The sequence below is a fragment of the Lemur catta genome, chromosome 7, assembly GCF_020740605.2.
Source record: "Lemur catta isolate mLemCat1 chromosome 7, mLemCat1.pri, whole genome shotgun sequence".
Taxonomy (NCBI): domain Eukaryota; kingdom Metazoa; phylum Chordata; class Mammalia; order Primates; family Lemuridae; genus Lemur; species Lemur catta.
Genome location: NC_059134.1, coordinates 99,695,856 through 99,722,651, shown reverse-complemented (window position 1 = coordinate 99,722,651; position 26,796 = coordinate 99,695,856). Strand labels below are relative to the sequence as shown.

Genomic DNA, 26,796 nt, shown 5'->3' with positions numbered 1-26,796 from the left:
CCAGCCCTTTGAGCACTTCCTTTACACACGGGGAAACGGTCTCAGCAGTTGTGACTTGATCAAGGTCACAGACCTTGGTATGTCTGACTCAGGTCCACTGCTCTTTGCATGACTAGAAGCTGTGGGTTCGTAACAGTATGAGCTGCTTAGCCCCATCTGATAGTCCCTGTCCCTAGGGACTCTCTAGCTCCTGTACCCCCTCCCTGTCCTAAGCCACAGCTCGGCGGTGTCGGGAGGAACTGACCACTACACCAGTCTGGGTGGCAGCAGCACTTTTCACTGTCCAATGTCTTCACTCAGCCGCTACCGAGTAGGTTTCATGGTAATGCCTTGAAGAGGGCAGGTGGCTCTGGTGCCTCATGAGTACACCACGCAGCCCACTACTGCGGAAAGAATGAGCCTGGCTCACCGGGACCGCAGCGATCTGGCTGTGGCCTCGTGGAGTCCAAAAGGTGCCCGGTGGGAGCAGAGCTCCCCAACCAGGGATGGGAAGTGGTCGCGGAGCACCCGTTTTGCGGGAGGACTGAGGGCAGAGGGAGAGAGTAACATCCTGAGAAGGCTGGGAGTCCAAAGACAGCCCTGGGCTCCGTGGGGCAAAGGATCGGGAACCGCCCACCTCCTACCTTCATTCTCCGAGCAAATATAACGTGGAGGGTACAGCCGCGCGGGCCGCCACTGCCGGGTGCAGGAGCTCACAGCCGGCCTGCGACCACCTGGCTAGGACCGGCGGGGGAGACACCACCTGGTGGGGGTCTTTGTGGCTGCTGTTATGAATATTCACGATTCTTTGGGCCAATCAACGCCTGAACAGCTCAGAACACACCAATCGGCTTACCGCATACGGATAAGCACCGTAGATGGATGGGTGGCTTTTCCTAAAACGGGTAGGGACTTGACACAGCCTGGAAACGGAACTCGGAGTGGAAGAAGCTCTGTTTCCGGAGGAGTGTGCCAGTGCAATTGGTCGACATTTACGTCACTTCCTATCGGACTGGCGGAAGTTGCTTCCCCGCGCGCTGCAATTTGGGCAAGTGAGTTCTGGTGGTGGCAGTGGTGGTTGCAGTTTGTCGGTACCGGAGAGTCGCTATGGCGGCGCTGGATTCGGATGTCCAATCACTGCCGCGTGGGGGTTTCCGCTGCTGCCTCTGCCACGTTACTACAGCCAACCGTAAGCGGTGGCTAGTGAGGGGGGTGGTTGCGGGCTTTCGTCTGCTGGTTCTAGCGAAAGTTAGGGTTGTAGGGCATAGTTCCTGTAAAGTCGGTTGGTAGGGTCACCTACCTCCGTTTTTACTTAGCATGTCCGAGGGGATTGGAGAGTGGGAAAAGCCCCACCTCATTACACCCCTCCTTCCCAGTACACGAAATCTCCACGACGAAAGTTTTATTATTTTATTTCCTCTTCAACCATCATCTGTTGGACATTTGCTGCGTGCCTGGTATTCACCTGGTCTTTAGGGTGGGGGGAGGGGATTCAGAGATGAAAGAGCTCACTATCTAGAGATTGAGACAGTTTCATTGCTTTACAGATATGTTTGGAGAGCTTTGGGACCACAGAGAAGGCAGTAATTAAGTCAGGATGGGTGAAATAGATGGCATGAATGAAGCGTAAGGTACCAGTGAGGAACAGGCAGAAGGTGGATTAGGAAAAGTAGATAAGGTCCTTGTATGACAGGGAAAGGAGGTCAATGAATCCTGAAACTCTACTTTTGAGGTATTGAATCATGATATTCCCTAAATGGTCTTCCATTTTTTTCTCTGTGAATGGGACTACCATTATTTGTCCAGTAGGGCAAACCAGAAACCCAGAAGTCTTCCTTGGCCCCACATTTACTTGGTGACATCAAACAGCTGACTTACACAAATAAAAATAACAACAGCTAGTTTTTCCACATTTATCATGTACCAGATTCTCTGCCAAGTGCTATATATGAATAATACCTATGTGAGAGGTACTGCTATTAACTCCACTTTATATCTAAGGAAATTGATGGATAGAGAGGTTAAGTAGCTTGGCCAAGGTCTCACACAATTTGACAGAGCTGGGATTTGAACTTGGGCAGTGCGATTTCAGATCCTGCACTTGAAATACTATACCATACCCAGAGATGATCCATGAGAATTGTTCAGGGTTCTGATTTATTTAGTTCTTCTATAGATGACCTGGATAAATTAACTGTTAATTTCTTTGCAGTTCTCAGGTGTTGCTCTACCTAGCACATATATATGATTTAAGAAATACTTGAAGTATAGCTAGTTCTTCTGGGAAGCACTTAGAGAATGCACTATATATACAAATGGACAAGAGAGGAAGGTGAAAGGAGCCAGGACTTTGTTTATTCAGAGGTCACACTGTCTGTGGCTTGGAATGATCAGTAAGATTTAGGCTTGCAGAGAGCAAAGGCAGGTACACTGAAGAGTGATTTGGATGTTTTTTGTTACACTCGTTTTTGCAGGACCCAGCCTAGATGCCCACTTGGGAGGCCGAAAGCACCGGCACCTGGTAGAACTACGAGCTGCGAGAAAGGCCCAGGGACTTCGAAGTGTGTTTGTTAGTGGCTTTCCCAAGGATGTGGATTCTGCTCAGCTCTCTGAGTACTTCCAGGCATTTGGACCCGTGGCCAGTGTCGTCATGGACAAGGACAAGGTAGAGTGACTGGCTCTAAGGGTAAAGAATGAGTCAGACGTGCTGCGTCTGAAAAGAGACGAGAGAGAAACCAGAAGCCTGTTTGGGCTGGTTCCTAATGTGGCTTGTCCTTGATAGATACCACAGTACTTGGGCTAGTCTAACTCTGTGAGTTTCTCACACCTCCCCTACCCCCTTGGATTTTATCAGTTCACCAGAGTTAGTCACTGGGGGACTCGTTTGTCATTTATTCATTCAGTGAATCTTTTATTTGCCAAATATTTATTTACTGCTAACTTTGTACTGGGCACGATGCTTAGGGCAGCATTCTGAGTTGTGAATGGGATAGATGTGGTCCCTGCTCGCACAGAGCTTACAGTCTAGAGGAGAAAGTTGACAATTAAATGAGTGATTATAGTGAAAGTTAGTGCTTAAAGAACAACATACCATTGGAGGATCAACCTCACAAGTAACTGGTTGATAAACCAGTTGGTAGTTTTTTAACTTACACTGAGAAGTACTTAGGTTAAGGTTATTTGGTCAGAACACCTTGTCCTCTGGACATTGCTAGACAAACAAGCCCGTTCTTTGTGGTCTGTTTGCCTTGCTTCCCTACAGACCTTTTATTAGTGTCCATTTAGTCTCTTGAAAAAGTTTCACTGTTGTAGTGCTATGTTCTTAGGTCATATTGTGGTTCTGAGGCCGCACTCTAGTTATGTAGGCATGGCTTAGGTGATCCCAAATATTCTCAGCAGCCCAGGTCATCTTTGAGGATCGGGTGGGGTCTGTTTTTATTAGGCATTCAGCAACTGAACTACAAATGGCTACAACTGAACTATAATTTTTTAATTTTTCAATTTTTCTCATGTAACAAGAAGTCCAGACCTGGGCAGTCCAGGATTTTGTTGTTTTCCTGTGCTGTCGTTATTGGCATGTGGCTCTTGCTTCTGAATCTTTAGGCAAGAAGAAGGGACAGGCAGAGTATAAAATGCTAGTGCCAGCTGGGCCTGACTCCCTTCTTCCCTCTTTCTTTATTTCTGCGGAAAATACTCTTTCCAGAGGCCTCCTCAGAAGACTTCTACTTATATCTCAGTGGGTAGAACTCTATCATGTGGTTACCCCCAGCTATAGGCAAGCCTAGGAAATTAAGCTTTTTTAGCTGGGCACTTTGCCTTTCTGAACAAAATCGGGTCTCCGTTAATAAGGAAGAAGGGGAGAATATATTTTGGGTGGGCAGTTGGCAGTGTCTGTCCCAGGATACTTCTTCAGGAAGCTCCATGTCCCTGTTTTTGTTGATACTTATTTTAATTGCAAAGAATGATCTTTTCTTGAACTTAAACTTCAAGTTTCTGAGGCTTCTAATTATTATAACAATAATGATTAAAATTTTTATTGAGTAATTACTATGCACTAATTGTGTAGTAAATACTTTACATACACGATCTCATTTAAGCTCCACATTTCCTCAAGGGAAATTGTCAGTAGGATGTTGGTGGTTTGGGAGTTTAAGACTCTACTTGAGAGGCAGTCACAAGTTAGTTCTTTGAGTTTCAGTTTCTTAATTTGTAAAATGGAAATAATAATACATACCTTGTAGTTGTCTTATGAGCCTTAGAAATAGTTTATGTTAACTCCTTGGTTTATAATAAGCCCCTAACAAGTGGTAGCTCTTGCTAGGGATGGTGGTATTGAGAGGAGAAAAAAGGCCAGGACACAGGCTTCTGAATCTGCTACTCCTGCCCTTCCTGATGCCTTCTGTAAGGTTCTTGAGCGAAATATGTGCACAAAGACCAGGCCAAGCAAAGGGACACCTAATTTCTAGCTGGGGCTTTGGTTGCAAACTTGATGTTGAACTGCAGTCAGTGAGCGGTGATTCCTCAGTCAGAAGACTGGCCTGGGCAGGTCCAAGTTGCTGCATTTGTCCTTGGCTTCCCTTTGGTTCTTTGCTCTGTTTGGTGTAAGGCCTATGTACTGATGAGTCCCCCCGCCCCTGTTAATTTTTGTGTATAATGTGAGGTAAAGGTCCAACATCATTCCTTTGTATGTGGCTATCCAGTTGTCCTGCCACCATTTGTTGATAAGACTGTTCTTTTCCCATTGAATGGTCTTGGCACCCTTGTTGAAAATCAGTTGACCATAGATATATGGGTTTCTTTCTGCGTCTCAATCCATTCCCTTCATCTGAATGTCTATCTGTATGCCAGTACCACACTGTCTTGATTACTATAGCAGGTACCTTTTTATAAACAGGATGAGGATCCAGCTTTACCACTGGAGTGGATGTAAAACAATATGGACTTTTGTCGCAAAGTAGCCATGTTTTTCTTGCCCCTGCTAATATTATACCTTTAAAAAAATATAGCCCAGTGAATATCATTGAACTCAATCAAGTCATAGCGGTACGGCTGTCACATTGCTATTATTCCTTGATGGCAGGTCCCTTAAGGATAGGGTTTACGTGTTTATAGTTATGCCTAGCACAGTGTTCATTACTTATATTCTTAATAAATGTTAAAAAAATGGAATTAAACCAGAAAAAGTGAAGGGGCTGGCCATAGTATAATCTGTGAAATCACATCATTGGGAAGAGTAGGGGAACAATAAAATAGGTAAAATGAGAGTTTCAGAGTCATACTGCGGTGAGAATAAAATGTGTGGGATAGAAATGAGGGAGAGGATTGCTTTTCTAAATATGTCCCCTGTTATTACCAAAACAGCAAGCAAGCAAGCAAATGTTCCCGTTTTACAGGATAGTCCCCATTTGAAAGATCCTCTTCCACTGTCAGACCACGTGCTTGCATTCTTGGTTCCAAAACCATCATACCTGCCTTTTTTGTGGTTTGCCAGGGAGTGTTTGCCATCGTGGAGATGGGGGACGTGGGTGCTCGGGAGGCTGTCTTATCACAGTCCCAGCACAGCCTAGGAGGACATCGCCTGCGTGTCCGGCCACGAGAACAGAAGGAGTTCCAGAGCCCAGCCTCCAAATCCCCCAAAGGAGCAGCCCCTGACAGTCAGCAGCTGGCCAAAGCACTAGCCGAGGCCCCAGATGTGGGGACACAAATGCTAAAGCTCGTGGGGCTGAGGGAGTTGTCTGAGGCTGAGCGGCACCTTCGGAGCCTCGTGGTGGCTCTGATGCAGGAGGTCTTCACAGAGTTCTTTCCTGGTGAGTCGCCTCCCTGCTGTATCAGCCCTCCCTGTGCTTCACTCCCCCACATCTGCATCCCAGTCCCTCCTCAGCTAGAGTGTTTGGTTGCTATTCCATCTTTGTATCCTGTTGTGTTCTTCCACCCCTTGCTCCTCCCTGATGTCTCTTGACCTTTATTCTCTATTCGGCACCCAGGCTGTGTGGTCCATCCTTTTGGCTCTTCCATAAACAGCTTTGATGTCCATGGCTGTGATCTTGACCTCTTCTTGGATATGGGTGACTTGGAAGAGCCCCAGGTGAGTGGCCAGGGAGGCAGCTGGGAAGAGTCAGTGGGAATGGTCATGTGACAGGTCTGTTAGCTCTTCATGCCTTGGTTCCCCATCTGTAAAATGGGGATAATAGGGCCCACCTGAAAGGGTTATTGTGCTTGGGGAAATGTGAATATGGATGGGCATTCGATGAGATGCAAATGAATTCACATGGGATAGATGGCAATCATAACAGGAAAAAAACCAGATTTCAAAATGGTATATATAATATGACTTTATTTTGGAAAAAAATACATTAAAGAATATACAATAAGATAATTTGGGGGTTTTTGCTTATCTGTTTTTTCTTTTTATTCTATAAATCTGTGGGGTACAAGTGTAGTTTTGTTAAATGCATAGACTGCATAGTGGTGAAGTCATGGCTTTTAGGATATCCATCACTCAAATAACATACATTGTACCCATTAAGTAATCTCTCATCAACCCTTATCTGTATTTTCTAACATCTAATGTATAAATTCTGGTTTTGGAATAGGAAAGGGTTATTGTTATTAATTTTTTTTTTTTTTTTTTTTTTTGAGACAGAGTCTTGCTTTGTCACCCAGCCTGGATGCAGTGGCATGATCATAGCCCACTGTAGCCTCGAACTCCTGGGCTCAAGCAATCCTCCTGCCTCAGCCTCCCAAATAGCTGGGACTACAGGGACACCCCACCATGCCCAGCTAATTTTTCTTATATTTTGTAGAAATGGAGATCTTGCTATGTTGCCCAGGCGGGTCTCAAACTCCTAGTCTCAAGCGATCCTTCTGCCCCAGCCTCCCAAAGTGCTGGGATTACTGGCGTGAGCTATCATGCCTGGCCTATTATATTTTGTAATAGACTTTATACTTTAGAGGAGTGTAGGTTCACAGCAAAATTGAGCAGAAGGTAGAGTTCCCATGTAGCTCCTGCCCCCACAAAAGAAGGTATTTTTTAAAAATATATTTTATCCGGCCGGGCGTGGTGGCTCACCCCTGTAATCCTAGCACTCTGGGAGGCCAAGGCGGGTACATCGTTTGAGCTCAGGAGTTCAAGAGCAGCCTGAGCAAGAGTGAGACCCCGTCTCTACTAAAAATAGAAAGAAATTAGCTGAACAACTAAAAATATATAGAAAAAATTAGCTGGGCATGGTGGCACATGCCTGTAGTCCCAGCTACTTGGGAGGCTGAGGCAGGAGGATTGCTTGAGCCCAGGAGTTTGAGGTTGCTGTGAGCTAGGCTGACGCCACGGCACTCTAGCCTGGGCACCAGAGTGAGACTCTGTCTCAAACAAAAAAAAAGGTTATTTTAATTTTAAGAAAATCTTGCTATGAGGATTAAATGAGTTAATACATGTAAGCCCTTAGAATAGGGCCTGGCACCTAATAAGCCATAAGTAATAGCTAGCTATCTTGGGGATGAGGATGTTCCCTGGTTAGAGACAGCAGGAGAGGCATTCAGTCAGCCTATTTCCATCCACAGCCAGCTCCAAAGCCTCCAGAATCTCCATCCTTGGACTCGGCCCTTGCTTCCCCACTGGATCCTCAAGCCCTGGCCTGTACCCCGACCTCCCCTCCAGACTCGCAGCCTCCAGCTTCTCCCCAAGATTCTGAAGCCCTGGACTTTGAAACTCCTTCCTCCTCCCTGGCACCCCGGACTCCAGACTCTGCTTTGGCCTCTGAGACCCTCGCCTCTCCCCAGTCCCTGCCTCCAGCCTCACCAATCCAGGAGGACAGAGGAGAGGGGGACCTGGGGAAGGCCTTGGAACTAGCAGAGACCCCAAAGGGGGAGAAAACAGAGGGGGGAGCAATGCTGGAGCTGGTGGGATCCATTCTCCGGGGCTGTGTCCCTGGGGTGTACCGAGTCCAAACTGTACCCTCTGCCCGGCGCCCTGTGGTCAAGTTCTGCCATCGGCCTTCAGGTCTCCACGGTGACGTCTCCCTCAGTAACCGGTACCTTTGTTTGCGGGTGGTGGTTGGGGAAGGCCAGCTGAGAGTTCTTGGGTGGTTGAGGAGAGAGTCCTGGCTTGGGAAGTTCCTGTACCTGCTGAGTCTTGAGTTGCCCTTGTTTGGTCCCATTCCTCTTTCTGTCATTTATCTCCTCCTGTCTGGCTTCCATTTCAGTGTGTGTAATGGGTGTACCCTGGAATACCATTTTTAAGGGATATAGAAAAGGGTTCTGTGGTTGAATAAATTTGGGAAATGTAAAGTTAAATGCAAACAGGTTTCTCCCTCCCCTCTTTTTCCCTTGCTTCCCTTTCTCTCTCTTCTTTTCCTCCCTTTCTCCCTCCCTTCCTGCCTTTGTTTCATTGCATATTAATGGTTATGAGCAGTCATAAATAACATGCTCTGTGAATGTCGTTCCCAAACTCATTTGACATTCTTTTGCTCACCCTCTCACAAGACCAGTGTTTCATCAACACTTTGGGAAACTCTCTTTTGGGCCTATTGCAGCTGGCCCCAGTTACACAAGTCTGGAATGAGAGCTGGGAGTGGTAGGTTCTGTGGATCTCCGAGCCCTAACACCCTTGTCCTCACTTTATCCTAGGCTGGCTCTGCATAACTCCCGTTTCCTGAGTCTCTGCTCTGAGCTGGATGGGCGAGTTCGGCCCCTCGTGTACACCCTCCGCTGCTGGGCTCAGGGTCGGGGTCTGTCAGGTGAGAATGAATCAGGACAGACGTGGGGCTGAGTTAGTGTCAGGACAAAGGCAGGGATTCAGGGAGAGAAGGGAGGTAGGTACAGTTACTAGGGTTGAGAAACTGCCAATGAGGGGATTGGAAGCACCTCTGATCTAACTGGAATTACTGATTATTTACCAGGGAGCGGCCCCCTTCTCAATAACTACGCCCTGACCTTGCTCGTGATCTATTTTCTTCAGACCAGGGACCCTCCTGTGTTGCCCACTGTGTCCCAGCTCACCCAGAAAGCAGGTACTGCAGCCCAGCCTCCACTCTATCTCCTTAGCTTCATCTGTCCTCTTCTTCATCACACTGAGACACACTAAGCTGCCCTGAGAATGAGATCTCTGCTATCACCCCCATTTCTACCCCTCAAATTCCCCCATCCTCCTGCTTCCAGACTCACCCTTACCTTTTTTACTTTGACAGGTGAGGGGGAACAGGTGGAAGTTGATGGCTGGGACTGTAGTTTCCCCAGGGATGCCTCGAGACTGGAGCCCAGCACCAATGTGGAGCCCCTCAGTGAGTGTGGGAGCCTCGTAGAGGGCTAGCAATGTTGTTAATCACAACCGTAGGTAACAGATATCACGCCACTGTGTGCCAGGCATGGTTCTCACAGCAACCCTGTGACACAGTTAATATTGTTACTGACATCTTACAGATGAGGAAACCATGCCTTAGAGCAATTAAGTGGCTTGCCCATGGTTACACTGCTAGCAAGGGGAAAGAGCAGCATCTTGGGAAAGGACTTTGCTGGGGGTGTGGGGAGAAAGGTTTGACCTCTTCTTGTTTAATCCTTTTTTGTTGTTGTTGTTGTTTTGAGATGGGTCTCGCTATGTTGCCCAGGCTGGCTTTCAACTCCTGGGCTCAAGTGCTCCTCCCACCTTAGCCTTCCCAGTAGGTGGGATTATAGGAGTGTGCTGCTATGCCTGGCTTGACCTCTTTTGTTTATAGTGTTCAGAGAAGCCTGGCTCCTTGGGACTCTTCTGAGCCCCTTGGAAGAGAAAAAGAAAGTCCTGCTAAGGAAATGGCTCTAATGCAGGACCTGTCTCAGTCTCAGTTCCAGCCTCTCAGTGACCCCCTTTCCCCAATCTTCCTCCTCCTCCAGGTTCCCTACTGGCCCAGTTCTTCTCCTGCGTCTCTTGTTGGGATCTTCGTGGCTCACTGCTGTCCCTGCGGGAGGGTCAGGCACTGCCTGTGGCAGGGGTCCTGTCCTCTAATCTCTGGGAGGGTCTGCGCCTTGGCTCCATGAATCTCCAGGACCCTTTTGACCTGAGTCACAATGTTGCAGCCAATGTGACCAGCCGGGTGGCTAGGCGGCTACAGAACTGCTGCCGAGTGGCAGCCAATTACTGCCGAAGCCTCCAGTACCAGCGCCGTTCGTCCCGGGGTCGGGAGTGGGGGTTGCTCCCCCTACTGCAGCCCAGCTCCCCGAGCTCCATACTGTCTGCTACACCGATCCCCTTTCCCCCGGCTCCCTTCACTCGGCTCACTGTTGCCCTGGTCCGGGTGTTCAGGGAAGCACTGGGGTGCCACGTAGAACAGGGAACCAAGAGACCATGGTCAGAAGGAGGTGGAACTGAGGAGTCTCCCCAGGGAGGGACAAGCAAAAGATTGAAACTAGATGGACAGAAAAAGAGCTGCAAGGAGGGGAAAGAGGTGGAGCAGGGACATGCAGGGGACCACGGTGAAGATGGGGTAGAAGAAATGGTTATAGAGGTTGGAGAGATGGTGCAGGACTGGGCTATGCGGAGCCCTGGGCAGCCAGCAGAGCCACCCCTGATGAGTGGCAGGCATCTAGCCACTGGAGAAGAGGGGCAGCCAGGCCATGCAGCACTGGCAGAGGAGGGCCCCAAGGGACTTGAAGCAGCCCAAGGAGGGTCTAAAGGTGAGACAGTGAAGGGGCCATCACTCTCCTCAGTGAGCTGGCGCTGTGCCTTGTGGCACCGAGTGTGGCAGGGGCGGCGGCGTGCCCGGAGACGCTTGCAGCAGCAAACCAAGGAAGGAGGCGGTGGCGAGGCTGGCACAGGAGCAGAGTGGTTGGCAACTGAGGCTCGGGTAACCCAGGAGCTGAGAGGACTGAGCAGTGGTGAACAGAGGCCAGAGACTGAGCCCCTCCTGACCTTTGTGGTGTATGCGTCCCAGGCTGACCAGACACTCACTGTGACCCCACTCCAGGATTCCCAAGGCCTGTTCCCTGATCTCCATCATTTCTTACAGGTTTTCCTCCCTCAGGCATTTCAAAATCTCAAATGAAGACCTGGACCCTTAAGGGCAATAAAGCTGCTACTTTAATACAAACATTGTCCAGTTTTCTCTAATTTCCACCTGGTAATAATCCTCCTTCCATCCAGTACCTCCCTTTTCCTCCTCCCGCTCCCCAAGACCTTTAGTGCAGCTTCTTGGACTCACCTTGTCTTACCCCCTAAAATGGGTCTGTCCCTGCCATCCTCCACCTCAGGAGCCTATTCCTTCCTACCACTTAGCACACCTTGTGGGGAGTGCCTGGCACACCACCATACCTGGCACAGGGGCAGAGTTCCTGAATAACTGCATGGTGCGTGGGTTGAACAGTGTTCGTGAGAAGAACCAAGTTTGTCTCCACATTTATCCTGCTGCCCCAGATCTACAGTGACAGGGAAGGAAATTTGGGTTCAGGGTTCTTCATCCATTCTCTTGTGTAACAGGAGAGTTCATCCTGTTCTTAAATTGGGTAAGAGGTTTTCTTTTTTTGAGACAGTCTTGCTCTGTCACCCCAGCTAGAGTGCAGTGGCATCATTGTAGCTCACTGCAACCTCAAACTTCTGGGCTCAACCGATCCTCCTGCCTCAGCCTCCTGAGGAGATGGGACTACAGGCACATGCCATGATGCCGGCTAATTTTTCTGTTTTAAGTAGAGGTGGGGTCTTGCTCTTGCTCAGGCTGGTCTCAAACTCCTGAGCATAAGCGATCCTACCCGCCTCTGCCTCTCAGAGTGTTAGGATTACAGGCCTGAGCCACCGCGCCAGGCCTGGGTAAGAAGTTTTCAAACCTGAACATGGGTAAAAAGCCATGAACATCAGAACTGACGTTGTTAGCCCCTCCAGGAGCAGAGTCCAGCCTCCTGACAGGTGGACAGGGCAGGGCGTGTTCTCCCTTAAGATCCTGCCAGAGGGCGGTGCCCTCTCTTCTTGCAGTAACACCATCTTGGAGCTGCAAGGTGGTTTAATGTGAGCAAACCTTGCTTTTGCAGAGGGTTTCAGACTTGGGCCCCTGTGAGATACACGTCTCTCTCTACAAGAAAACCAGAGCAGAAACAAAAGGAATTTAGCAAACTGCCATCTCCCTGCAGCAGCTGTTTCCCGCTCCTGTGAGTTTCACAGAATCATGTCAGGAGCTTGGCAGAACCTAACGTCAGGTCACTTGCCCCTGGGCAGGCCGGACGGGGACACCTCCAAGAGGCCACGCTGCGCTGGACTGGCAGCTGTGCCACGTAGCCGCACAGGGGCGGCTTTTCCAGCTGGTTCTGAGTGTCTCCTCGCTGCGTGCCTTCTAGCTCCGCGTTGGGACTGCGATTGGCCCGCTACGCCTGAAGGGGCGGGTCATTCTAGAACTCCACTGCGCAGGCGCAAGCTTTTTCCGCGCCGGCCAGCATGCCCCACCCCGTTCTTTTTCCAATTCAGCGCCACTGGATACTGAACTGTCGTGCGTACGTCTTCTATGCCGTCCTCGCTTTCCGGCTGCTGTTTCTCCACGGCGGTCCCCTTACCACCTCCCTTCTCTCCCGGACGGGTTACTTTGCGGCAGCGCCGAGATCCCCACCCCCTTTCTCTGCGGAATCACCATGGCGGCTGGGGTGAGTTTGCCGGCTCTGATGGTCCGGGTCTCCTTATCCAGCGCCATCCTTTGCCCAAATGGGGCCAGTCGGCGCCAGAAGAGTTCTGGAGCCGAGTGGGAAACTTTTCTGGGCCCTACTCACCATACTGTTGGGGAGCAGGGTTCCTAGGGCCTGGAGGGGAACTGAGGCTGTGACTTTTGGAGGCCAGAGGTGGAAAGGTCTGGGGAAGAGAAGAGATTCTGGGTCTGGGCCGTCTGTCGCCTAAAAAAGGGCTTCGGCTTCATTGCGGCTTTGAGACGTGGGATCTGGGCAGGTTGACGGAACTTCTGCGACCGTTTTGTGGGACAGCAGCGTGGACAGGGTGAAGAGGAGGGTCTTTGTGGGCAGATACGGCTAGCATGATTAAGGGTCGTTTCCCAAGGAGGTTTGGGAGCGAGAGGATTCTCTGGACAGTGAGGTCAGACCAGTGGGACACCGCTGGCCAGGTTGATAGAGAAGCAGCACCAGGGAACTTGCCGCAGGACAGGACCGGAGGGATGAAATGTGCGACAAGGAAAGGAAGGCTTTTTAGGGAGAGTTGATTTTGGAAGAGGACATGTCATTCGTTATCTCTGGCTATTCAAAGGGGGAACTTAGACGTTGTGTGTGTTAAGACAGGGTGATGCTTTTGAAGGGTGAGCAGCTCGGCGGTAGAGTAGGCAGGCACTCGGTAGCCATCAATGAATGAAACAAGGGCTCCGTAAAGGGAGGGGTGTATGTTTGTAGACAGATGGAGTCTAATGGAGCTACAAGTTCTGGATTTCTTGGAGATACGTCTGAGGGAAAGAATTCTTCTACAGTTGTCCTTAGAGAAGGTCAAATCTGTCAACAAGTTTTATTTAGCAGTTGGTGTGTAGTTCTGTTCTTGGTATTTTGGAGGACTCTGATTACATGACAGGTACTAAAGACTTGGTTCATCAGAGGGAGTGAGAGTGAGTTGAACAGATTGGGATTGCCCAGGAAGTCATCCTGGGGTGGGGGGAATTTAGTACTGAGACCCTTTTATTCACATTAATTTTCTCCCCCTCTTTCTCGCATAGACCCTGTACACATATCCTGAAAACTGGAGGGCCTTCAAGGCCCTCATCGCTGCTCAGTACAGCGGTGCTCAGGTCCGCGTGCTCTCCGCACCACCCCACTTCCACTTTGGTCAAACCAACCGCACCCCTGAATTTCTCCGTAAATTTCCTGCTGGCAAGGTGAGTTGGGAAGTGGAGAGGGGCCTTTGGTTCTGAGAACCCAAGGAGCCCTAGGATTCCATCACTCTGGAGATGGGTTCCATCTTTAAAAAGGGATCATCCCATGTTGTTTTGTTTCACGTTTCAGTGATTTAAAATATTTTTATCTTGAGATAATGGTAGAGTCACATGTAGTTGTAACAAATCATACAGAGCTATTCAGTGACTTTATAGAAGTCACAGGCTTACTTTGTATTTGTGGGAAAGAGAATAAGTTTTTACCAAGTATTTTCAGTACAAATATATCAAGTATCTATAATGAGCAGGCTTCTTACTCCAAGGGGCTTACAGCAATAGGTAAATATTATGCCAAGACTAGAGGAGATCAAGTGCTATCTGGGTTGTACCCTAATACTTTAAATGATGCATAGATATAAGTCTTGTTTTCTGGCTTTCTGCTTATATGATGGAGGGATTTTACACAAATATAGCATAATATCTAAATGTTTTTGGTTTCCTAGTTCAGATATTGTGAAATCAGATTGCAAGGGATACTAAGTTATTGAAGTATTTTTGGTTCCTGAGTTTCAGGTAGTATCAAGAATTTGCATCTTGAGGGTTGTCAGCCTTATATAAACATTTTTATCCATAACAATTAAGTTCCTGGGATTGGCTAGTGAGAAATTCTTGTGTGTTTTACTTTATCTTTTCACTACTTTGTCCCCAGGTTCCAGCATTTGAGGGTGATGATGGATTCTGTGTGTTTGAGAGCAATGCCATTGCCTACTATGGTAATTTGCAGGGATATATGGGAATGGGAGAGTCTGGAGGTGAGGGGTGTAGGAGAGGAAGAGGGTGAACTGGAGTGGGCAAGGAGGAGTTCTCAGTGACCTCAATTGGTGTTGGCATCACCCCAAAGTTATGACCTTTCTGTTCTGCCTCTGCAGTGAGCAATGAGGAACTGCGGGGAAGTACTCCAGAGGCAGCAGCCCAAGTGGTGCAGTGGGTGAGCTTTGCTGATAGCGACATAGTGCCCCCAGCCAGTACCTGGGTGTTCCCCACCTTGGGCATCATGCACCACAACAAACAGGTAAGCCCCAGAACTTGGGGAAAAGCCAGGGGCAGGGATGGCATCAGCTCCTCAGTGTTAGAGAGTAAGAAATAAAATAGGTGGGGAAAAGGAGGTGCCAAGAATATTGTGATCAATGAGAAGACAATCTTTAGGGTATAAGTTTGGTGCAATGGGCAGGTGATGGTATTTGGGTTCTTTGTCAGACTGGGTGGTGGTGGTGTCTGCCATGAGTGGTCAGAAGAGAGATTTCTGCTGTAAGGCGGTTATACCAAATGGTAGGGGAGTGGTTGGACTAGATGACACTTCTAAGGTTCCATCTAAACTCCAAAGATAAATGAATACCATCAGTACAGTGGGAAATGAAGCCAGACTGACCAAGAAGAAATTTAACATTGAGAGCTTCATTTTTGATACATTGGGAATGATCCTAGAATCTGACTCCATTAAAATGGGGTGAGCCAGCATTTAGTAAGTGAAATAGCTTCCTTAGTTCTGTTAATGGTGATGGGGGGTGAGGGAAAGGGATTGGTACCCACTGGTAACTTTGATGATTTTGAATCAACAGGCCACGGAGAACGCGAAGGAGGAAGTGAGGCGAATTCTAGGGCTGCTGGATGCTCACTTGAAGACGAGGACTTTCCTGGTGGGCGAACGAGTAACACTGGCTGACATCACAGTTGTGTGTACCCTGTTGTGGCTCTACAAGCAGGTGAAGTTTATGAAGAATCCATTTAGCAGGGGGTAGGTGAGGATTAGAAACAAAGTGACAAGTCTTCCAGGTTACCCTGTATTCTGCTGAGGACTGGGATAAGAGCTAGCTGGTAGGAATCTCAGGATTCAGTACCACAACTTGCTTTCCCTTCTCCTAAGAAGTTGGGTAATGTTCTGTTGGCCTTAGTTTTAAGGTAGCTAAGATGTTTAGTTTGTCCCCATATTTCTTGGAAAGCCTGGTTGTGCTTAGTTGTGAAGACAGCAGTGAGGGTGGTAGCTTCTGCATCGATCTTTCGGAGGCAGATCTAGGTTCAAGTGTTGACTTCATTATTTATTAATGTAGGTAAGGGGTTATATGTGTATTTGAATTTCTTTAACCCATTTGTTTCCCTCTCATCTATAAAATCAGGGTAGTAATAATCACTGTCGAGGTTATTGGCTAAAAAAGAATGGCATGTCACTGGTTTCCAAATAGCAGCTCTTGAACCCCTGCTGGTCCAAGATAGTTAGGAGCCTCAAACAGGGCTCATCACAGTCCAGTAAATGGTAGAGTAGGATTTCAACGCATGTACTATAGAACCAGCACTCCTTACTGCTCTGTTCTGCCTCCATGACAAGATTTTTTTCTCCCTCTGATCTTTGCAAACTGAAAAATGACAACTGAATTCTTCATGAAGCTACCTTTAAAGGACTGTCCGTTATTTTAAATGGGTTATGGTTTTTTGCTGCTGAATGTTCTTTCTTTACTTTCTGAAGCTTCACAGTTGTGTGTTTGTGTGTACATATACACCACATATGTAGTATAATCAATGTAAATACCAGATATCTGTAGTGTCTTATCATTTTATTTGGCAAAAGTACTTGATAGCCTTCTGTGGACCTCAACTGTTGAGTTTTATTGAGATGTGAAATTTAAAAGATGAGAAACAATAGACCTGATGTGGTTTTGTTAAAGGAGCAAGACACTAAATTTTCCTACCTAGTAGATTGATATTAAATGGTAGATGGACCCAAGCATCTGTTAAATTGGACTGGACTCTAAAAAAGATTAGAAAATGAAATGAGAAGTAGTCGTGCAGGGGAGCTGCTTTCTGTGTGGGGTGTGAAAGGAAGATGAAGACTGATTTAGGTGAGGTGGAGAAAGAGAAGGGGCTCGCTGTCTCTGGAGGAAACGCTTCATGGCCCTTCCATCCACAGACTTTGTTTCCACCTTTCATCCTGGCAGGTCCTGGAGCCTTCTTTCCGCCAGGCCTTTCCCAATACCAACCGCTGGTTCCTCACCTGCATTAACCAGCCCCAGTTCCGGGTTGTCTTGGGGGACGTGAAACTGTGTGAGAAGATGGCCCAGTTTGATGGTGAGTCTGAGGAGGTAGAGAAGCCTGTGGCCAGGTCAGGATCTGGTTCGATCTGCATCAACCCCTTGATTTCCTGTTTAGCTTTTTGGGTTATGTGGACCCACAGAATGTAGGGTATCACATGTAGTAATTAATATTTTCAGTTTGATTTGTATACAGACGTACTCTGATTTGCATTAATATATAGAGTTACGATGTAAAATGTGTTGTTGCTGAGTGTTGTGTCCTTGCTCAAGGACATTTGGCGAACTGGTAGCAAGGCAGTCTAGACCCCAGATTGCTTAGCTGTCCCATTCATTAATTTTCCTCTATGGCCCTGCTTGCTCTGCATGGTTTTGGTGGGGTATGGAAATAGGCAGGACATTCATTCACTTTTTTCCCTTCCCACCAGCTAAAAAGTTTGCAGAGAGCCAGCCGAAAAAGGACACCCCACGGAAAGAGAAGGGTTCACGGGAAGAGAAGCCGAAGCCCCAGGCCGAGCGGAAAGAGGAGAAAAAGGCAGCTGCCCCTGCTCCTGAGGAGGAGATGGACGAATGTGAGCAGGCCCTGGCTGCTGAGCCCAAGGCCAAGGACCCCTTTGCTCACCTGCCCAAGAGGTAAGGATATTGAGCGGGGAGAAGGGTATGGGAACCAAGAAGGCCTATTCTAACCACCTCTGTATGCCCCTTCTCACACATAGCTGGGGCCAGAATTTTAGGTTGTCCATATAAAATTGAAAGGTATATTTTAGTTGCAAATAAAGCAACTTCCTGAGCTAATCATCATTTTGTGGACACATTTTGAAAGTAGAAAGCAAGTTCCAAGTATATCCAGTATTCAGGAAGATTGGAACTCCCTTTTCTGTTTTTTTTCTTCTTTCCTTTTTTTTTTTTTTTGAGACAAGGTCTCACTCTGTTGTGTGGGCTAGAGTGCAGTGGCATCATCATAGCTCACAGCAACCTCAAACTCCTAGGCTCAAGGGATCCTCCTGCCTCAGCCTCCCAAGCAGTAGCTGGGACTACAGGTTTACACCACCACGCGTGGCTAACTTTTTTATTTTTTTGTAGAGACAATGTCTCGCTACGTTGCTTGAGCTGGTCTTAAACTCCTGAACTCAAGTAGTCCTCCTGCCTCAGTTTCCCAAAGTGTGAGCCACCACACCTGGCCAGGACAGGTTCTTGACATGTGTCTTAGTCTGGTCTCAAACTCCTGAGCTCAAGCAGTCCTTCCACGGCAGTCCCCTGAGTAGCTAGTACTACAGGTGCTAGCAAAGAAAGAGGCGGGGACAGAATTCACTGTGGAGGTAAACTGGTCTTGAGTGTGCTCATTTGAGGCAAGGAGGAAGAAGGCGCAGAGAGCCTCACCTCTGCTCTGCAGGGTGGGCAGTGCTGAGGCAGCAGGCACCAGAGCAGGTTCCTTTGTGGGTTTTTTTTCTTTTTTCCTGTTTTGATGAATCAGACTACCAAATATTTTTGATAGCTTCTCACTAAGAGAAAGGATAAATGATCATGGCTACATATTGTTTCCATAGTTGGGGGAGTTAAAGTTTGAGAAGGAAGTGTACAGGGTGGTCTCTATCCTCTTTTCAGAAATGTAGGGGTTCTTGGAAGCGTATAGTAGTAATAGTAAAAGGGAGGTTTTTGGTGTAAGAAAAATGGGACACCCAGTGCTTGCCCAGTTCTCTGTCATCAAGTCTTTCTTCCATCACTGCCCCAAGTCATTTTATTGAGAGTTCAAGCAATATGAGAAATATATATTCTGTGGTCATTTTGCTATGGAACTCTTTTCTCTGCACTTTTTCCTCCCACTCATTCTGCCATTCCCAAAAGCATCCATCCATCCTTTCACTACTTGGTCTGTTACGGTTCAGATTTGACCTCTCCCATTTTGTAATTGTTTTCATGTGGGGTGAACCAGCACCCACTGGTGATGGACTTGATAGCTTTGTGTAGAGTTGTGAATTAGAGGCGTCACACTAATGAATGGGAGCAACTGGTACTATAGTGTAGAGTGAAGGCTCCAGATGCGGTTGCACTTAAAGATGCATTTCTTTTTGAACTAAAGTGATTTACCTTGAACCTAGCACAGGGGCGGGTCAGGTGTGAGCAGGAATTTTGGTATGTGTAAATAAGGCATGAAAACTAACCCAAATGCTATTGTAATAAAGACACTGCTAATTATTAGCTAGAGATTTTCATATATAGTAGGTCTGTATTTGGGGCAGAAAATAGGCAGTAAATTTAAATCTTTAATAAACTTTGCATTTTCTTATATACTTTGGGGAATGTTTATTATTAATGCCTATTTGTTGCATTACCATGATGCCTTACTGAGCTGCCAAAAATGCTTTCGCCAAGCACTTTAATGTCACAAAGGTGATGCCCTCAAAGACAAACGTCATCATTTGTCCAGTTTTTAATTCTGGTCCTTTTAAGACCCAGCTAAACTTGTTGTAGGAGCCTGTGGTCACTTGGGGAAAAAAAATTGATACATGGAATAATAAAGTTTGAACAGTTCGGGAGAGTGTGAAAAAATCCCCATTCCCACTTCTTGGGGTGGTTGAGGTTTTAAAGCTCCTCAGCTGAGGATTCTGATATGCATTTCCTTTTCTTTTCTTTTTCTTTTTTTTTTTTTTTGAGAAAGAGTCTCGCTCTTTTGCCCTGGCTAGAGTGCTGTGGCGTCAGCCTAGCTCACAGCAATCTCAAACTCCTGGGCTTAACTAATCCTTCTGCCTCAGCTTCCTGAGTTGCTGGGACTACAAGCATGTACCACCATGCCCAGCTAAATTTTTTCTATATATTTTTAGTTGTCCAGATAATTTCTTTCTATTTTTTAGTAGAGACGGGATCTCGCTCTTGCTCAGGCTGGTCTCGAACTCCTGAGCTCAAATGATCTGCCCGCCTTGGCCTCCCAGAGTACTAGGATTACAAGCGTAAGCCACCTCACCCCGGCCTCTGATAGGCATTTAGAAAGGAACCTGGGACCTAGGGTTAAAGGGCAGATTCTCTGCTTTTTGCTACAGTGTAATCTTGGACAGGTCATTACCACTTAGCCTCATCTATAAAGGGAGGGGAGGTAAGGGTAGCAGTCTGTAAGTCATGGGTTTGTTAGAAGGATTGAGTGAAATGTACTCATTGTGGCAGTATTTGTGCTAATGAGCAATTGAATCACCTAAATATTCAGTTTAACATTCAGAGTTTAACAGATTTACAGCGTAATCATGCAGTAGATGATTATTTAGCCATTGAAACTTCACAAAGGATTCTGGTTTTGTTTTTATTTTTCTTGAGACCAGAACTCGCTGTTACCCAGGCTGGTCTCAAACTGCTGGCCTCAAGGGATCCTCCTGCCTCAGCCTCCCGAGTAGCTGGGATTACTAGTGCAAAGAATTCTTAATAGCATGTCACAGTATTAATAATGAAGAGTAAGATAGAACACCATACACGGCATGGCTGCATCTTTGGAAAATCAAAGGCCAGAGGAAAATACATAAAAATACTAATTAGTTATCTTACTTATTGGTGTTATGGGTGGTTTTCTTCAGTCAGCATGTATTTTTAAAATTGGAAAGAGAGAAAATAGAACCTCCAGCTGTGGGGGGAGTGACCTCTCCTATATTGATGGTAGCATTCTCTGCTCAGTGTGTGAGATTGCTTCAAAGATAGCCTGACCCTTAGCGTTTTCAGCACTGGAACTTGTTTCTGGGCAAAGGGGGACTAAAGGACATGGGTGTAAGATTTGGCATAGAGGCCCTTTCACAGTGTTCACTGCTTACATTCCTGTTGCAGCTTGTGTAACCTGAAGAGGCCTGTGGGGAGGGGGAGACGGGTGAGTCAGTGACTGAATGTGGCTCCTGGAAAACAGCCCGGGGAGGGGCTGGACCCAAAAAAAAAAAAAAAGCAGTCCTCACCCTGTCTGCCCACCTGGGGGCAGCAGTTAACCATGCCCTTCCTGGGGGAGGTCTGATGGGCCTCCTTTGAGTCCCACCCTCCACGAGCCTAGCATACTTCTGCAGGGGAGTGTCCTAGGCCCCCTGTTCATACCCCTTCAGCTTTCTTCCCTCATAAGGTTACACACATCTGCCAGCGCAGTGACTGCCTCCGTTAAGCCAGTATATTTTCAGTGAAAACACTCTGAGCTCCTCTTAGCCTGGCAACTCTTCTCCTGATGACCTTCTTGTGCTTTTTTCTCCTCTCAGTACCTTTGTGTTGGATGAATTTAAGCGAAAGTACTCCAACGAGGACACACAGTCTGTGGCACTGCCATATTTTTGGGAGCACTTTGATAAGGATGGCTGGTCCCTGTGGTACTCGGAGTACCGCTTCCCTGAAGAGCTCACTCAGACCTTTATGAGTTGCAACCTCATCACTGGTAAGAAGAGAGTGGGTCTGGAAAGAGGAAGGAGAACAATGTGGTGGGTGCTGTGATTCCGCAGGCTGAATGTTCTCCCTCGCCCCTTCAGGAATGTTCCAGCGGTTGGACAAGCTGAGGAAGAATGCCTTTGCCAGTGTCATCCTCTTTGGCACCAACAACAGTAGCTCCATTTCTGGAGTCTGGGTCTTCCGGGGCCAGGAGCTTGCCTTTCCGGTGAGGAAGGTGGCGGGCAGGGGTCTTTTGAGGGTGGGGCAAGGATATAGGAAGCACAGTGTTTTATGCCTGGGCCAGTAGCTGTCCAGGAGAGCTCAGGAATGTGTATAGGAAGGAGCTGTTCGCATTCACAGGAGTCCTGGAATGTGATGACATGTGTCTGAGCTGGAAGTAACACAGGTGTGGGATGGTGTCCCATAACCTGACCACATGCTTTGCTGGCTTTCTCTCCCCAGCTGAGTCCAGATTGGCAGGTGGACTATGAGTCATATACATGGCGGAAACTGGATCCTGGCAGTGAGGAGACTCAGACGCTGGTTCGAGAGTACTTTTCCTGGGAGGGGGCCTTCCAGCATGTGGGCAAAGCCTTCAATCAGGGCAAGATCTTCAAGTGAACATCTCTTGCCATCGCCTAACTGCCTGCACCTGCCCTTCAGGGAGATGGGGTCATTAAAGGAAACTGAACGTTGAACGCTTTTCTGTCCTGCCTCCTTTGTGAGTGGTGGCTTCCTCGAAGGGGAGTAGATACGTTGAAGCAGGGTATTTTGTATGTCTGCGGTGGCTCGATTTGCAGGAGAGAAGACTTCAGAAGAACAGAAAGAGAGGCCTGTCCTCAGTTTTGGTTTTCCTGCCCTGCCTCCTATGGTGATGACTGTCTTCTAGCTGGGAAAGATCGGAAGCAGTTAGGGTTGCTGGTGACATGGGGTTTTGTAACTGCCTGATCCCTAGGAACCGGATTCCAGATCCCAGTGAAGGGAGAGAATAGCTGCTGGTGATGCTAAGAGCAACATACGTAGTGACAACTGTCCTGTGGGGTAGGTAGGTGACAATATCCAAGGGTTTGTAATTTCAATACTTCAAGCAGGTAGGGAGCCCAGGCACATAATGATTCAGAGCCGACACTGGCCTATTAGTCTTTAACCTGGCTGTGGATCAGCTCTGGTGGTATCCTTGCTTTCTAACAAAGAAGTAGGGTTCAGAGATTTCAGTAATTTGCCTGTGATCACACATCTTAAGTAGTAGAGTGGTAGAGGCAGGGTTTTGAGCCCAGCAGGTAGGTGTCACGTGTTTTTTTGTTTTTTGTGTTTTTTGAGACGAAGTCTCACTCTATTGCCTGGGCTAGAGTGCAGTGGCATCATCATAGCTCACTATAGCCTCAAACTCCTGAGTTCAAGTGATCCTCCTGCCTCAGCCTCTCAAATAGCTGGGACTGCAGGTGCATGCCACCACACTTGGCTAACGTGTCACTTTTGAAGCCTGTACTCACATCCTGCTGCCTCCTAGAATGTAGAGTGGTCATAATTGTCATCTAATATCCTGCTCAGACCAATAGTTACTATTTTTTCCCCATTAAGCTTAATTTTTAAATACCCTTTAGAGAGATTCTTGCTCTTCTATTTGTCTTTTGCAAAGAGCATTGAAGATCTTGTAAATTTAATAGCTCAAGTGAAATTGGTACCTTCTAGTTGCATTCACATTTTGAGGAATATGCTGAAATGGTCATGACTGCCTTAGGTGCCCAGCATACGGTTTGTATGTAATGTTTTTTCATCTTATCCCATAGTCCAGGCACAAAAAAGAGCTCTTGGCTTGGCAGGAGGAAAAGGTGATCTTACCAGGTACACACAAGGGGCTGGTAGCTTGGGAGGGGATAGTACTGTCCTCTGTAGCTGGACACTTTGACCTGCGGTTGGTGTTATGTGAACAAGTGGGCAGAGAAGAGTTGTGATTTGGGATCCAGATGAGTGAGGATGGGTTGGTCCTTGCCCAGATTCTGCTCCCTGGCAGCTCATCTTGAGCTGGGTCCAAACTGGATACTCATCTTCTGAGCATTCTGGACTCCTCTCAACTGGGGTCTGAAAGTGCTGAAATCAGTGGGGTGTGGTGTGTGCCTGCAGTACCAGCTACTTCAGAGGCTGAGGCAGGAGGATCACTTGAGGCCGGGAGTTTGAAACTGTAGCGTGCTATCATGGTGCCTGTGAACAGCCACTGCACTCTACACCGGGCAACACAGTGAGATTTCTAAAAGAAAAAAAAATGCATGTACTGGCTCAGGGTGTGCCATTAGCTTATTGCTGGGGCCTCACTAAACCTGTCAGACTCCTTCCAGATTCCAGATTCCATTTCATGCCACACTCTCTTCTGTGCTTATGCAACCTTCAGCACCTCCTTTATGGTGTCCCCTTGGTCTTCCCAGTGGCTGAAAATCTAAGCAGCAGAGGTCAAGTTGGACAAGTAGATTTAGGTTTGCAGGGCAGGCCAGGGAGGCCCATCTGTGAAAAAGGGCGGGGTTCTGCTGGGTAGGCTGTTGCTTATGCTGCAGCAGGCCTGGCAGCCCACGTGGACTGGGCAGGTCTGGGCTGAAGGGCCAGGGACCCCCACCTCCTAGCCTTGCTCTGAGCCTGCAGGAAGAGTGACTCATCTGCACATCCTGCCTCCTGTGCCTTTAGCCCTGGCCCTTTGGTGCAGAGTGAGGGTGGTGGGGTTGTTGGATGAGGCCAGGCCTGCACCTGGGGGAGGGCCAATGCCCACAAGCCGGAGGTGAAGGGAGAGGGCTGTGGCCTCCGGAAGGCTGGGCTGTTGACCTCTAAAGGGAGTGGGATGGGAGGGCCTCGTCTCTGCTGTGGTGGGCAGGGAAGAGGTTAATAGTGGGAGTTTCTAGCAGCAGATGGGGGGCAGGAAGGAGGGGACGCACATCTGGAGTTCCTTCTGTCCCCGCCCTGCCCTGGGGAGGCCTGAGTCACTGCAATGGGGACTTGTGCCCTCCCTATCCCAACCCTGCGCTGCTCACTGGAGCCTGGCCTCTCTGTTTTTCCCAGCACTTCCAATCAGAGCCTGCCCCTTCGACATCTCCGGTTGCTGGGCAATTTTCCCTGCATGCCAGGGAGGCTCGTACCACCGAACACCACCTGGAGCTGACAGTCCCAGCGCCCAGGGGCTAGCATGTGCCACAGAGGCTGGGGGGGTGAGGATTGGTAAGGGAAGGGGGTGTTGTGAATGAATCAGGGGCTGCTGAAAACAGGATGTAATCTTAGAAAACGGGGGTAGAATGAGGGAAAGAGGAGGCTATTTTATCTACTTGGCAAAATCTCATCCTCCACAAAGGAGGCTGAATGAAAATGAAGAAGGGGTCGGGCTCAGGGTTGCAGTTGAGTCAGATAAAATCTTTTCAGAGCCTGGAGTGTGAATGGGAAGGCTGAGACTTGGTTTGGGTTTGTAGCTAAACCAGTAGATAGATACTGGTTATAACCAGCTATTTATTTTAGCTCTCTTGGCACTTCTGCTTAGGTAACTTATTTTAAAAAGTTAAAAGCCTTTAAAGTTCTTCCAAGAAAGACCTAGATTGTCTTCTTTTTTTCATGTCCTGCCTTGAGCCAGAGCTGGACAGCTGCTGCTCACACTGGCTCAGCCCATCCCATCAGCTGCCCACATGCCCCAAATGTGCCACTTCCCCTTTTGAAAGTAGGGGGAGGGTCTAGAATGTTGAGGGGAGAGGAATGAAGTGCTTTGGAGGCTCCACCCGGTCATTCTGAAATTAATACTGTGGTTTTCATGGCAACCAGCACTCTTTGTCCTCAGAACCCAGAACTTTTCTTCCACTCACATCAAATGGATTTTTTCTGGGTAGAAGTTTTCAAACTTCCCTGGTTCCCCGGACCAGTGTACCCAAAGGACACTTAACTTCCCCAGCTTGCTCTGGTCCTCCGTATGCCTGGATGTAATTCTGGGGTACCCACCTTGTTCTCTTCTTCCCCTGCGGCTGTGGCACTAAAACATTGGCGCTCCTGAAAGGTTAGAGAAGCTATGCCACCTGCTCCCGTCTGTTTGCTCCAGTCAGGCTGGCAGGGCTCCCAGAGTAGGCTGTCATTTTATGCCAGTGGAATTACTGGGGTGTCCCGGTGCGTCGGCACCCAAGGGATGGGTGGGGTGGGGGACGGTGAGGGGTGCTGGAGAGTAGCACTTCATTCACCTGCATCTCCTGAGAGAGAGAATACACTGGGCAGGTAGTTCAGTGGCAAAGACCCCAATCTCTCAATGTTTTTAGGCCCTTTTCTTTCCCGTGGGCCCCTCCCTTCTCCTCCTTTCCACTTTATTTTCCTGATTTTCTCAGGATTCCAGGGTAGGGTGTAGACTCTACCTTTTCTACACAGTGGGTGGTGTGCAACTCAGGGCCTGGATGGCCAGTCAGGGATTGGGGCCATTTCTGATATGTGCCTCTACTTCCAGCTGCCCCCTCCCCTCTGCAGCAGGAACAGCTGTCATGTGAGGGCCTCTCCGCTGGCTCAGCCCTTTTGCAATCATCGGGCTGGCTCTGCCAGGATGGGGGTGGACAGTGAGGATGGGCAGAGCCACAGGGTGAACAGGGAACATGGCGGGGCAGGGGGGCTGTTGGAGGGTAAGGAGGGCTATAGCCTTGAGGGCTGAGGGCAGAAGGGCTGCCCAGTTCAGCTAGGAGGGTGGGACCCGCTGAGCAGGCCAGGGGGACAGAATGATGAGCATGAGGCACCCATCCCAGGAGGTGGGGGCTTCACAGGGACTGGAGCTTTTCTACGTGTACAGGAGAGTTGGTTGTAGCGGGACCCTGGCCAGTCATCCTTCAGGGAAAGCTGCATTGCCCCTGACTCACAGGGAAGCCACGGGTGCTTTCCGGCCAGTCCTCCTCCATGTGGGACCTGAGTCACCGAGTTGCTCAGGGTGTTGGTTGCCCTATGGTGGCAAGGTGTGTGCCCAGCCCTGCCCCACCCCTCCATACTCACTCTTATTGTTAGGACAGGGGTGAGCAAACACACCACTTTCATCCCACTCTCTTCAATAGTAACTGTCCATCTCTTTGACTCAGACTCATAGAATGTACCTCATTATTAGAGACCATTTCTAATAATGCCTCACTTTGCCAGTGAGGACACTGGAGCCCAGGGAGGGGAAGTGACCTACAAGAGCGCATCCAGGTCTTTGCACAATCCTTGCAGCCACCCACTGAGTCGCTTTTCCTCCTAAGATGAGCAGGAGGACACTTCTCTCAAAAGCTGAGGAATAAGTGTGGTGGACTGTCCCGACCAGCGGGGCATACAACGCAGGGGTGCGAGGAGGACTACCTGCTGCTGGTGAAAGAAAAGAGACAAGAGACACACAAAATGGAGGCAAGACAAGATTCTGATCAAGCCCCAAAATTTTATTGCTGGATGGCTGCTTATATGCACTGTAACGGGGGAGGCTAGGAATAAGGACTCGTGGCAGCTGCTGATAGGAGGAGAGGGTGGCGTGAGATGAGAAGTGGGAGGGGTGTTGCAGGCTTTACGCGGGCTTTCTTCGCGCTCTATTTCTA

At 48.4% G+C, this 26,796-nt stretch overlaps 2 protein-coding genes across 3 annotated transcripts; both read left to right on the top strand.

Moving 5' to 3' along the window:
- The first annotated feature begins 934 nt into the window (after positions 1-934).
- TUT1 (terminal uridylyl transferase 1, U6 snRNA-specific) lies at positions 935-11,026 on the top strand. Of its 2 annotated transcripts, none has more exons than XM_045555867.1 (9): positions 935-1,168; positions 2,454-2,644; positions 5,471-5,786; positions 5,964-6,064; positions 7,537-8,006; positions 8,602-8,711; positions 8,874-8,984; positions 9,162-9,254; positions 9,841-11,026. In XM_045555867.1, exons 1-9 carry the CDS (start codon positions 1,087-1,089, stop codon positions 10,986-10,988), a joined length of 2,622 nt encoding a protein of 873 aa, XP_045411823.1. In that variant the 5' UTR covers positions 935-1,086; the 3' UTR covers positions 10,989-11,026. The 2 variants fall into 2 exon arrangements, with proteins under 2 accessions (XP_045411823.1, XP_045411824.1); XM_045555868.1 differs by lacking the exon at positions 935-1,168 and adding an exon at positions 1,246-1,436.
- A 1,324-nt stretch (positions 11,027-12,350) lies between these two features.
- Positions 12,351-21,942, top strand: EEF1G (eukaryotic translation elongation factor 1 gamma). Its single transcript, XM_045555931.1, has 10 exons — positions 12,351-12,567; positions 13,629-13,787; positions 14,494-14,557; positions 14,714-14,856; positions 15,404-15,547; positions 16,775-16,904; positions 17,296-17,500; positions 21,082-21,254; positions 21,346-21,470; positions 21,707-21,942. The coding sequence occupies exons 1-10, from the start codon at positions 12,556-12,558 to the stop codon at positions 21,863-21,865; spliced, it is 1,314 nt and encodes a 437-aa protein (XP_045411887.1). The 5' UTR covers positions 12,351-12,555; the 3' UTR covers positions 21,866-21,942.
- The last annotated feature ends 4,854 nt before the right edge of the window (positions 21,943-26,796 follow it).